Source organism: Antrostomus carolinensis, unplaced genomic scaffold (assembly GCF_000700745.2).
Source record: "Antrostomus carolinensis isolate BGI_N321 unplaced genomic scaffold, ASM70074v2 scaffold14629, whole genome shotgun sequence".
In the NCBI taxonomy this organism is placed as follows: domain Eukaryota; kingdom Metazoa; phylum Chordata; class Aves; order Caprimulgiformes; family Caprimulgidae; genus Antrostomus; species Antrostomus carolinensis.
Genome location: NW_010337965.1, coordinates 1,102 through 14,008, shown reverse-complemented (window position 1 = coordinate 14,008; position 12,907 = coordinate 1,102). Strand labels below are relative to the sequence as shown.

General features: G+C 40.6%; 1 protein-coding gene across 2 annotated transcripts; it reads left to right on the top strand.

The window, feature by feature from the left end:
- The first annotated feature begins 638 nt into the window (after window positions 1-638).
- CCNL2 (cyclin L2) lies at window positions 639-9,537 on the top strand. 2 transcript variants are annotated; one of them, XM_010175356.1, is made up of 10 exons: window positions 834-904; window positions 1,233-1,342; window positions 1,618-1,738; window positions 2,685-2,749; window positions 5,526-5,625; window positions 5,707-5,811; window positions 6,040-6,181; window positions 6,941-7,058; window positions 7,150-7,242; window positions 8,151-9,537. In XM_010175356.1, the coding sequence occupies exons 1-10, from the start codon at window positions 836-838 to the stop codon at window positions 8,503-8,505; spliced, it is 1,278 nt and encodes a 425-aa protein (XP_010173658.1). In that variant the 5' UTR covers window positions 834-835; the 3' UTR covers window positions 8,506-9,537. The 2 variants fall into 2 exon arrangements, with proteins under 2 accessions (XP_028942669.1, XP_010173658.1); XM_029086836.1 differs by lacking the exons at window positions 834-904; window positions 1,233-1,342; window positions 1,618-1,738; window positions 2,685-2,749 and adding an exon at window positions 639-649 and having other exon boundaries at window positions 5,511-5,625; window positions 8,151-8,530.
- Window positions 9,538-12,907: the final 3,370 nt, after the last annotated feature.

The window sequence follows — 12,907 nt, the reverse complement described above, 5'->3', positions numbered from 1 at the left end:
CCCGGCACTCGATGGCTGGGCCGCCGGCTGCGGGAGGGCCGGTAACCGCCCGTTTAGAGAGGCCGGAGCCACGGGGCATCCCCGTGAGGCCTGCGGCCTTCCCGGCCCGGCGGGGAGCAGGAAGCGGGGGATGTAACCACCTTCCTGCCCCGCCTCCCCGGCTCGGCTCGGCCCGGCCCGGGGCTCCCGCGCCGCTTTTTCTTTTGTAAGGTCGGAGCTTGCAAAAAATAAGGATTTTTTCAGCCCGTTCGGATTTTGGTGATCTCGGAAAGGTTGTGTTTCCTGGCGAGCTCCTGTCGCAAACACACTCGTTGCTCTCCGAGTATAAAACTTCACAGGCATCTTCTCGCTGCCGAGTCTCAGCTGCTCAAATTGTGTTATGAGTCTATACAAATCATAATAGGATCAGATTCCCTTTCTTCTTCCACGCCAAAAAAGTAGAATTTTCTGGCGTTCTGAAATAACTTTGAGTTTTATTGTGTTTTTATTGTGTTCTGATGTTTGGGTTCATTTTCTTACCATTTTTATTTTTTTTTGTCTTTAATTTGAGGCACGTTTTCATACTTCAGAAAAGAAGTTTGCATTTTAACACGTGTGTTTGAATTAGAGACAGTGTTTGTGTTGTTAATAACATTTTGTGCAACTCTGTTATTGAGGTAGAGGTGCTAGTTTTAGTTAGATAACACTGAACTTAATCCCATACTTAAATATAGCTTAGCTAATCTTCTGGGTTTTAAATCTGTTGAAATCAAGTCTGTTACCTGGAGTAATTTCTTTTTGGAACTGGTAGTTGTTTTGTTAATACCTGTTGTGGTTATTTCCTTTTTAGGTGGCCATGGCTACAGGACAGGTGCTATTTCAACGCTTTTTTTATACCAAGTCTTTTGTGAAGCATTCCATGGAGGTGAGAAAATATTAAACGATGTATATGGCTACCAATTGGTTATTTAATCTTTGATCTGTTTTGGCAAGTTGTCAAACGATGTATATGGCTACCAATTGGTTATTTGTTGTTAAGTTGTCAACTTAAATGTGATCAGAGTGTTTTTAACTAGCCTGTAGATTCTTACTTATTGATCAATGTGATTTTACACAGCTACGTAGTACTGATTTCATCAGGTTTTTAGTATTTCCTTGTTTTACCACCGTTTTCTCTTGTTATCCCTCCTGAAGCTGTTGGAGGCCATCAGCTCCTGACTTGAGCAACACATCAGTGTCTTCTTCTGTTTCAGCATGTGTCAATGGCCTGTGTTCATCTGGCATCCAAGATTGAGGAAGCACCAAGGCGGATAAGGGATGTAATTAACGTGTTCCATCGCCTTCGACATCTACGGGAAAAAAAGTAAGCTCAGACTTTGAGATAATCTGGAGTATTTATGTTATATGCTAATTATTAAACTTCATGGGCCGATGATGGTATCATTCCCTGTTTCATAAATCAGGGAACATCTTGAAGAGATCTCTTGAAGGAGAAAAGTGAGTTGACCCATTTTATTAAGTAAATATTTTTGGTGTTATAAATGATGTCTCTTATTTTTACATGAACACAACTTAACCTGCATCAAAGTATTCTCTTTGAGGTTAAGGTTATCTTCAGAATTTGAAATTGTTTTGCAGAAAACCTGTGCCTCTAATACTGGATCAAGAATATGTGAACTTGAAGAATCAAATTATTAAGGCAGAAAGAAGAGTGTTAAAGGAGTTGGGATTTTGTGTCCATGTAAAGCACCCTCATAAGGTTTGTACTGTGTAACTTAACTTTATGATCAATATTTCATACGCTGTAAATGCTTTGAGTAGATGGCTTCGCTGCTTGGAAGCTGTCTGGTTTGTATGTGATTTCTTACGTTCTAAAAAGTGCACTCGGATGTGAAGGACCTGACTAGAAATGAAACAGTTTTCATTATTTAAGTATCACTTGTGAGATCAGGATAATACTTGAAGAATGTAACTCCTGGAGATGTTTAAGTTGGTGCTTTCGTACCAGTAGCATTACACCTTGAGTAGCCAAGTGTGGTAAAAGAACCTCCTACTTCCCTGCCAGGGGAACATCACACCTTGTTCTTTCTTCCTTTAAAAACCATTGCTGTCTTAAGGTCTCTTTAAGCCTACTCGACTTTCAGAATTCACTCATGTTATCAGTACCCCAGAGGGCAATTGTACTTGCTTGTTAATTGATATGAATTTTTGCTATTAGTCTTTTTATCTGCATCCTTGTTTTCCTTTCAAACTTAAGGGGAAAAAAAATTAGAACTGAGTAAACCAGCAACGCACGACGTGTTAGATCTGTTCTCTGCAGATACTGTTACACTTCTGTTACTGCTTATTGCAGCTAGCAATATTTTCTCCCAAGTTACAGCTAAAAAGGAATCGTGAATTGTATAGGAGAACACATCTAGCTTGAAAACAGTCGAAGACAAGACATCTAGATGAATAGCATGATGACTGAGCTCAGAAGACGGAGAGCTAGGAAGGTCAGATCTGGTTGAGTGTCAACTCCTGCAAACTTTTGCATTGGAGAGCAGAAGCTGTGTGAATAAACATGGGGGATGTTGCAAACGCTCTCACCTGTGGAGTGTTTTAGAACTTGAAAGAGAATAACAGATGCCTCATGGATGTCCCTCTGAAATAAATAGGTGGCTCTCAAGATTCTTGTTAATAACTCAATAACCCGTATCTTCCAGATAATCGTTATGTACCTTCAGGTATTAGAATGTGAACGTAACCAACACCTGGTCCAGACTTCATGGTAAGTTGATTTTCTTTGTTTTAAGAGACCAGCAGGGGCAGTAGCAGAAATATGTCACTTGAGGCACTCTGGGCAGCATTGCTCAGAAATGATTGTGGGTCACACCAGACAGCTCCAGTGTTTCTTGGCGTGCCCCAAACTACTACCCAAATGTTGATCGGCCTCTTAAGTTAGAGGCAGTGTTTTAATGGTAAGGTAGCTTTCCACCCTGACTTCTCACTTCCCTCCTCTCTGCTTTCACTTTTCAGCTGAAGGGAAAATGTTGAGTGGGTTATAGGCTTTTCTTGGTTTTTAGGGAAAATTCTCTGCAGTTAAAGTCTGTTAACCAGTGCTGGGATATGGCTTTTCCCGGGGCTTGAGGTTGATTACAGGTGTATCAAAAACTCAGCACAGATAAATTGCTTTTATCTATATGGATAGTGGGAGATGTCAGCTCAGACTGGATAAAATCAGTGTTTTCATGTTTGCTAAGAATTGTCCTCTGCCTTGTTGCTCTCATTACAGTAAAGATTTGCTTGGGTGTGGGAAGCTTATGTAAAATTCCAGATCTTAAACTTAACAAATAGATAATGCTTTTAAACAATAATGTTTTTTTAATAATACTATGGTTTAAAAACCTTTTAGTGAATCCAAAGATCATATTTCTGCTGACTGAACTGTCTGGTACTGTGACCTGTGTGTAGAGAACCAGTTTTGACTTTTCTTTTCTGTACTCTTTTAATCAAAGGGTAGCCTCTGAGGGTAAGTGACTAAGACTTCTCCTCTGCTGCCCAAGCGCTATGGTGCAGGGATAGCTGCCGTCTTCAGTCAAACCAAAGCAGGCTCTCCAAAGAGAAGGCTGACTCTAGACAGGTGGTATATACACCATAGTATAGTAACTGGCCAACTGCTTCTTGTGCTTATTACACTTTTTGACTTTTATTTTTTTTTTATTGTGCATTTTGACTGTTGCATATTTTATAACCTGATTGTTTGAAGTTTTGAAAGATATTTAATGCTATATTTCTAAAACTGTTAAAATGATGTATTCTTAAACGGTAAAGCAAATTAAGGTGGGATTTAAGTCTTAGAGGGATTAATTAATGCAACAAAAAAACTGAAATCTAGTTTCCATTTGTAAACTAGTTAGAAAACATTTGAGTAGATGTGTGAAGCTTGGAGTCAAACGTTATAATTGAAGAAAATTCCCAGTACCATTGCATGAAGGACTCAAATGGGAGCTATGGACTACACAGTACTGGTTTTCTTGTTCTGAGGGGTAGGTGAGGAGGAGATGTTAAAATATGGTTCAGATGTTAAAATAACATATTTGTGTACTGATGCTTGTTGCTTCCAGTACCTGAAAACTAGTGGATATCCAGTATAACTGTTTTTTGAAATGTGCATTTTTACAACATTACCTTTTTCTTAAAGTATTGTGACAAGGATTCATTTCCTCACATGTCTGATTCTGAGCCCACAGGGAAAATATGCAGAAGCCAAACTTGGAAGCTGGCGTGTTTTTTCAATTTGACAAATTAGAAAAAGACTGGATGACTTCCAGATGTTTGAAATACCCCTGTTCTTTATCGCTTCTTTTGCCAAAAGGTTTGTGCTCTCTTTGTGGTGGGACAAGAAAAGTAAGTGTTGAAGTTCCTTTCTCCCAGAAAGATGAGCTGATGTTTAGCATTGCTTCTCTGGAGTAGCAGTTGCAGAATGTAAGACACCTGGGGCAGGTGGGAGTTTGATACTCCTGGGATTCAAGTTCCTTTTGTCTGTCCTGTGTAAACTGGTTTACAAGTGCCTGGGCTGTGGTCTCTGGTTTGGATGTCGTAGGGGTTAGTGAATCCTTGTATACTGGGTACCCACATGGTTAATTACTATTTTTGGAAAGCATATTATTTTGAGGACTTTCTCTTGTGTCTGGTTTTAGCTTTTCCTCATCTGATGCTTTGCTTGACATATGTGCTCAAAAATCTAGATCTTTTTAAGCACATCAGCTGAGAGATTCAGAGGAAGTTGCTTTGTGTGTTTAAGATTTAGAAGAATAATGCTTAAGTGTACTGACTGGAATATATGCAATATTTTACAGTTTTCTCATTCTGTGAATATTCATTTTAAGCAACCTTACTGAAATGGGACAATTTGGAAACCGTATTTCATGTGCCAAAGAGGAGATCTGCCTGAATACTGAGTATTCTCCTGACTTGATGTTCCCAAACACCCTGGTTTCTTCTATGGCCGCTTTTTGCATCAAAGAGAATTCTGTTCTGGATGGAAAATAATGCTGCCAAAGGAAAAAGGATCCCTTAAGTCTCCAGTGGAGGTTGATACGTGCTGAAGTGGACTTCATTTTCATGGGAGAACTACTAGAGGAGCTGCAGCTTTCAGCAAATCATCTGGGTTCAGTCCTATTGCAGAGAAACTTGTGAACCTAAAAGTCTATAATTGAGTACTTCAGATTCTATTGTATGTTGTCTTGATGAAAGTAACTTGTCTATTGCATGAGAGCAGGCCAGTAGAGATCCAGAAGGAAAAGGGAAGTTAAAGTTGGTTCTCTTCTCACAACTGAATTTTCAGCAGCCAGTCAGTCAAACTTAATTTCTGTCACACATCCCTCTCCTTGAGGGATTTATTTATTTTTTTTTTTTTAGTAAAAACATTCAACTTTTCTTTAAATTTACAGGAGTAAAGTCTAGTAACTGAATGCAGAAAGCAATAGTCCTTGTAGAAATAAAAACAAAACACCAAACAACTTTGCAGTGCGTTACAACTTGGCTGATATCCTGTCTTTCAGGAATTACATGAATGACAGCCTGAGAACAGATGTCTTTGTAAGATTCCAGCCAGAAAGCATTGCCTGTGCATGTATTTACCTCGCAGCTAGGACGCTGGAGGTGAGCAAGCAGTTCCATTCATTTCAAGTTTAAATCTTTAATAGAAACAGCAAACTGAGCATGTCTTCCCCTCCCTTTCAGATTCCACTTCCTAATCGTCCACACTGGTTTTTACTCTTTGGAGCAACAGAGGAAGAGATTCAAGAGATCTGCTTAAAAATCTTGCAGCTCTATACTCGGAAAAAGGTTTGCTGCTTTTTCATGTTGTGAGCCTTCATTAAAGGCTGTTGTTTAGAACATGGGTTGGAAAACCTTATCCCAGTTGAAACTGGCTGCAAGCCTGGTACGTTAAGTGGAACAGAATAGTAGTCACAGTGTCTGGATTTCTTTAGATTATTCCCCTGCCCTGTAAGTGAGTAAGCAGAAGGTCTAGTTTATGACATTTTGTCATAAGTGGTGCTCCTGTGTTCACAGGTTGATTTATCTGATCTGGAAAGTAAAGTAGAAAAGAAGAAATTAGCAATTGAAGAGGCAAAAGCACAAGCTAAAGGTCTAGTACCTGAGGGAGCCCCAAGTTTGGATAACACATCAGGATTTTCCCCTGTACCAAAAAATGGTGAGTAGTGGATAACTTGTTTCTAATAACTCTTTCTCATCTTAAATGTGTATTTACCCTTTTGGGATCCATATGCAGTGTGGTTTGTTTTTTTGTTTTTCTGGCTTTTAGCAACTATTCAAGTGGCAGAGTTTGAATAGCATTGTAACTCTTGTAATTTCTTGAAACATATTAAGGCTAAAATAAAATTAGTCTAAAATTAAAGCTAATTTAAATTCATATAATACAGGGACTTGCTTTAATGTGGTTTTGGCAATAAACTCAAACAAATCCTTGCAATTGGCATCTTATGCTAAAGAAGTATTAAAGCACGGATATGATTATGGCAGGAGTAGTATTTTTGGGTGGGGAATATTTTCCCCACATACTTGGTATATAGTTTCCAGTTTAGTGCACATCTTGCCTAGAAGATAAAATTTATCTTCCTCCTAGTTTACTTTCAAAAAGATACTGAATAATTGTCAAGAAAAGGAAGTTGCTGTTCTGCCTTCTTGAAGTGGCTTTGGAAGCAATATTGCAGTCAGCTCCCTGGTGTTAGTTCAATATTTTGGCAGAAGTTTTTCAGATCAGCTTCTGCCTTCTGTGAACTTCTTCAGATCCACTTCTTGTGGATGGCTGCGTGTGCATGTGTGTGCATGTACCTGCAAACTACACGTGTACAGTGATAATTACAAAGGTGATGAAACAGGGTGAGAAGAGTCTTTCTTTCAGTCACTGTCCATACTTTCAAAATAAGGTAACAAATGCTTGTTTTTCTAGAGTCTCCAAAAGAGGTTAAAGGCAATAAACCGTCACCGCTACCTGTTCAGGCAATGAAGAATGCTAAAAGGAAAACAGAGGGAGCAAAAAGAACGAGTTCAAATAGCCCAGTAAATGGGTAAGGCTTTCTTCATGAAGAAGCTTTTTTATTGATTTTTTCCCCATTAGTACTTTAAGCAAAACAACTTACTGTTTATTGTCTCTTGCAGTGTTCAGAAAGGAAGAGAAAGCAGAAGTCGAAGTGGAAGCAGAGATCAAAGTTATTCAAGATCTCCATCCAGATCTGCATCCCCTAAGCACAGGTATGTACTGTTGTAAAAGGAGGACGTGCTGCAAGAAGCCCCCGGACTAAAATTTCACAGAGCAAGCTTTGATAGCTCCTCAGCAGCAGTGACTGTGATATATAACTCAGGAGTATGTGCTGTAGGGAGAGCTCCAGAAATGTTATGGCTACAAGTTGTACTGGCTGAGCTCACAGGTCAGGGGAGTTGCTGTGTCTGACCTCGTCACACCTGTGCCAAATAGACTGAGGACATAACTATACTGGGACGTTTTTGAATGTCAGCCTGTTTATTGGTGACATGTGGCCCACCAAGCTGCAGGGTTGGCTTGTTGTTTTGAGTTTTTTGTATTTAAAGTTGGGTGTTTATGGCTACAACCTTCATAGTTTTTATGGAACTGTACTGTTAAGAGTTCATCTACTGCAGAAATGCTTTAACCTCAGCTGTAGTCTCATTATCAGTTGCACCTGCAAAACTCTAATTTCTGAAATACAAAGTGATCCTGTTTTGTGTGTAGTTGAGAGTAGTAAAAAAATCTAAATAAAGATTATTTAGTGGTAATAAAATGTAAAACTGAGACTACTGTATTATTTAGTGGTAATAAAATGTAAAACTGAGACATGACTACTGTACACCAAATGGAGATGAATTTCTAAAAATCAGTGTTTCTCCAGTAACCAGATGTGATCAAGCCTGGGACACAAGCTTTTTCATGGGGTTCTGAACAAGAGAACAGAGGATCAAGTGCCTGGTCTCAAACTGTGCTTGCACAGCTTGGCTCTATAAGTGAGAAGCATTTGTCTGTATGGTACTTAAAGTGTGTATGTATGTTTTGTGACTACATTGAGGTGCTAGTAGTAATGTAGAATAATTCCATTTAATATTAAGAAAATAATGTTTTCTCTCCTGTTCTTTTTCTCTTTCCATAGGAAAAGTGAAAGTTACTCCACATCAAGTGGTTCCAAATCCCACAGCCGTTCTAGGAGCCGCAGTGACTCTCCTCCAAGACAGTTCAACCACAGTTCTAGCTACAAAGGTTCCAAGGTGAGAAGTTACAAGAAATCAAAAGACTACAAATACTCAACACACAAACCACAGAAATCCCGCAGCAGGAGTTCATCCCGTTCCAGGAGCCGATCCCGGGAGCGCTCTGACCATTCGGGGAAGTACAAGAAGAAGAGTCACTACTATAGAAATCACAGGCATGAGCGTTCACGCTCCTATGAGCGAGCAAGTCATCGCTATGACCGAGACCATCCTGGCCACAGTAGGCATAGGCGATGAATAAAGCAGAGAGTTCTTTCCTTTGGGATTTTAAGCATTTGGTCTTTGCAGTATAGGGTTAACCCGGCTTGTAAAACCACCTAGCTTGAACAGTGTCCATTCTGCTGGCAATTCTGTACTTCCTGTCATGAATCCAAAGGAAAGAGACTTTGAATGGGACAGGATGATGTGAAAGACTTAATCTGATCAATGTCTTGGTTGACTGTTCTGCTGGGGTGTCACCTTGTAACACCACAGAACTTGTCTCTGGATGCTCCTATGCCTGCTCTTTAGTAATTTGCGTCCCGTAGTGCAGTGGAGTGTTATTTGGTACTTCCAGTTCTGCAAGTGGGACCTCCATTGCTCAGCAGTTGGAATATTCTGCTGAACAGTCCTTCCCTGTGGAACTAGAAGGCTCGAGACAGTTCCTAAAAAACCATTGGAGTGGCTTGGTGCTAACAAAGCTGTCTTTTCATACTGACTCAATTATGTTGTACAAATGTAAGGTGACTTTTTTTTAGAACTGTTGCCTATATTAGGTTATATATGTGTATATATATTTTGCAGTGTTACAGTACAGTATGGGAATATGGCCTTACTAGCCTTTACACTTTATCCACAATGTAAATAAGCATTTGTTTAATACAGGTGGAAGATATATACAGAAAATTCAAAACTTGAATTCTATCAAAAAAACTTGTGTAGAAAATTCTGATAAATGTGAAAGTATTTAGCTCTGTGTATTGAGAGTAGTATATTTTTATCTGTGCAATGCTGTGTGCAGGCCACCAGCTCATAAGACATTTCCTATATATTCATTTTAAGTGGTTTGAAATTCTTTACTCAGGATCTTTGACACTCTGAAGAATTAGTAGTTTGTCAATCTGCATGCTTGTTGAGGAACAGAGCATTAAAAAAGGAAAAAAAAAAAAGATAGCAAGAACCCCACAGCCCAGTAGTATCAGTTCTAGTGGTATATCTGAGCTGTTACTCATGCTCCCTAATTTCATTAAAGTATTTGATTTTCTATTACATTTACTTGACAGTAGTTTCTTATGAGCTTATACCACTGTGCCTACTCATAAGGAAAGAAATTTGGTGCTGAATGAAGAGATTATCTAATTGTAGTAGATTTATGACCAGCCTAAGTTGTCACACCCTGAATATGAGTATGGCGGATGTCACACTGGGCTCGCCCTGATGGGAGTGGGCTGGTGTGGGGTGTTTCAGGCTCTGAGTAGATCTTACTAAACCTCTTCCTGCTGGTTGAACTTTCTTTGTCCTCTCTGGGGGAAACAAGATGCATGAGGTTTTTTGTGATCAGTCTTGTAGGTGCATCAGTGTGACAGTGACTCTTCTAACACTTCTTTCAAATCCAAACCAATCTCTTGGTGAATTTATTAGTTTTTAACAGGGTGGCAAAGCAGCTGAGCGGATTTGCAGCCTTTAGCCAACCTCTAGGCTACCAATTTCCTGAGCTGGAGATCGTGTAGGATTGTTCTGTGTAGTGACCAGTGGAGTTTTGTGAACTTGTCTAATTTGTGTTTGAACTAAGCGATGCTTTTGACCTCTGCAGCTCCCTCTGACATTCTGTTCTTTAACAGGAACTACTGCTTGACCCAACACAGTTACCTGTTCTAAATGCATCGTTACTGGATAGTTTCAGTGGGTGCCCCTGTTCCTTGTGCAGGGGGAAGACAAGTTATTTCCTGGTCCCCTTGCAGTAGCAGTAGTTGGTTTGTAGTTCTTCACCATAATTCTGATGACACCTCAGCTGAGAAAAGACAACTAATTGAGATGGGCAGCAGGTACAGGGAGAGCAGAGCACTGCTGTGGAATGTAAGTTAATCTGCTCCTGAATCAGCCAACTTATCTGCCTTAACTTGACCTTTGCACACAGATGGAAACTAATTATTTCATACTTGGTATGCTAAATAGTTGAATAGAAATAAAAGTATTTAAGTAGCTCAGACATATTGTGATACAAAAAGTAACTGATCTATTCAAATATGAATATGCAGTAAGAATGTTCTCTAGAGAGTTCCCATTTTAAGTCTTAATTCTTACTGCCTGGATATTACTTGGAGTAGGTCAATCTCTGTTTAGTAATTCCAGTTCGAAACAGTAGCTAGTGTTTCCTCATTTAATTACTTCATTCTGCTGCGGAGCCTTCTGGAATTGCCTCTTTGTCAGGTTCCTGAGGTAGCAGTGTGTGGTGAGGCAGGTTTCATAGCTGCAGCCTCCTCCAGAAAGACTTTAAGAGGAATTACCTCAGTTAAGTCTCAATTCTGCTAGCAACAGACATGACCTTCCTCTGCTGCATGCACAAGGATAAAGGTAAGACTCGGGCTATGTACAGTTTTCTACATGAACATTATGTCACTTGGCATAAAAATCAGCATCTGTTCTTATGTACAGTGCTGAAAAAATAGTCACCTACTTTCTAGTACACTTGTTAAAAATCTGGAGAGGAAAAAAACAAGGGAGAAAGTGTGTGTATTTTTACATTAAAGTGGTTTTGTTCCAAAACAAAAGGGATTATATCACAGGATTGAAAGACGTCCTGTTCTAGAAGAGAACAATCTGTCTTTCCCAGCAGAAAGCCCAGCACAGATAGTGACACAGGATGCCTTGGCACGGAGGTGGGTTTGGGAGAAGATGCCTGGAGTAGCTGGAGGATGATGATGGAACTGTTGACATGTGGGCGGGTGTGTTGGGTGGGAGTAGGTGCACCACTGTTGAGTAGCAGGTGCCTGCTCTTGGGTGGCGTGGCCCACAGCCGTGAGGGCTGGCAAGTGTTGGATTGTTTTACTTTGCTCAGGAAGTCCGAGATTAAACGAGTTCTCGTGTATTTGGTAACGTGAGGAATTCATGAGCAAGTTGTTTTTCAGCGTTTACTGTGCTGAGTGTGAAGAACTGTCATATCTGTCTTATTTCATGCTGCAAATAACTGGCTGGGCATTCCAAAGTATCCATGCCAGAGTTTCAATTTCAGCTCTTTAGGAACATTTGAATTAAATCCCTATTTCCTTGAAGTTGGGAATTCTGTGCATTCTGGTTGTTTAGGCATCTCTCCAGTTACTACCAAATATAACATCCACTGTTTCACAAAAGTCTTGGGATGGAACACGCATTTCTCTAAAACTTTTGTTTTTAAATTTGCCTTATTAGAGCGTGGTTAACAGTGTGCTGAAATCTGGACTTGACTTTAGAGTTAGACAAAAGCAGCCTGGAGGAACTAAGCTTCCAGCACACAGAACTTGTTTAAAAGCCGTGGTGAACAGAGCACTCAGAGCTGGAAAGGAGACAACGAGAGCTGAGGTGAGTAGATGTGACTGGGGCTGCCCAGATTCACTTTGGATACAATTCAGCTCCAGTTGGTGGAAGAGAATCCTCATAGCCTGCTCCTGGTTGCTATTGCCATCTCCAGCACAGCAAGGAGCTCTGGGCAAGGTTTCTCTCCTACGTGCCTTGCTATGCCTTGTAACTTTGATGTCTTCCTCCTGTTACTCAGAAAATATTCCTTGCTAATGGAATGGGACCCTGCTTGTCCAGGGGAGTTTGTCACCACCTGTGTGACCTTGGGCTGTATGGCTGGACCCTGTCCCAGTTTTCCTATCTATAAAAACAGAATAAGAGGGGTTTTTTTAGGAAAACCTTGGAGCTTGGAAAAGCATTCTGTGGAGTTCATTCCTGTGTGTTGTGCATCTAGACAACGGGAGACAATCCTCCTGGGTCCCAGGAGTTCCTGCACGGAGCGAGTGATTGTAATCACTGCACGGTGATTGTAACTACAAATGAGCAAGAAACTATCAGACAAGCAAGGTGGCCGTTTCCCTTTCGGTGTGAGTCACCCATCAGGCAGAGGGCAATAACTGGGTGTTGTCCCCTCACCCGTGGCTCAGTGGTGAAGTGGAGCCAGCCACGCTGGCCGCTGCGCTCACCTGTTTTCAGACCTATCAGGGAAAGCGGCAATTTATGATGGATATTGCCCTTATGGTTTGTTTGCAAAGTTCTGTGTGTGTTTATGATGCTATAAAAAGACAAAGTAACACAACATGCTTTGTCTTTAAGACTTTTGCAATGGGTAAGAACTTTGTATCTGCTAAACCTTGGACTCAGTTTCCTGCTTTATGTTAAAAACCTACTGAAGCGCTGGGCTCAGTGAGAGCCCGGACTCTGCACTCGCTGAAGGGAGAGAGCAGGCTGGGGACTGCTCTGTGTTCTGAGACTTGGTACATCAGACATGAGCATCATAGTCATGGCTCTAGGCAAAGATAACAGCAAAAACATGGATCAAGGAGCTGTGTCAGTGGTCAGAAAATCAACACTGTGTGTGTCTTAAGGGCCTGAGAGATGAGCAACAACTGCAGGTATCTTGTCATCTGCATCTCACCCTGGGAGTGTGACATGTTAATATCAA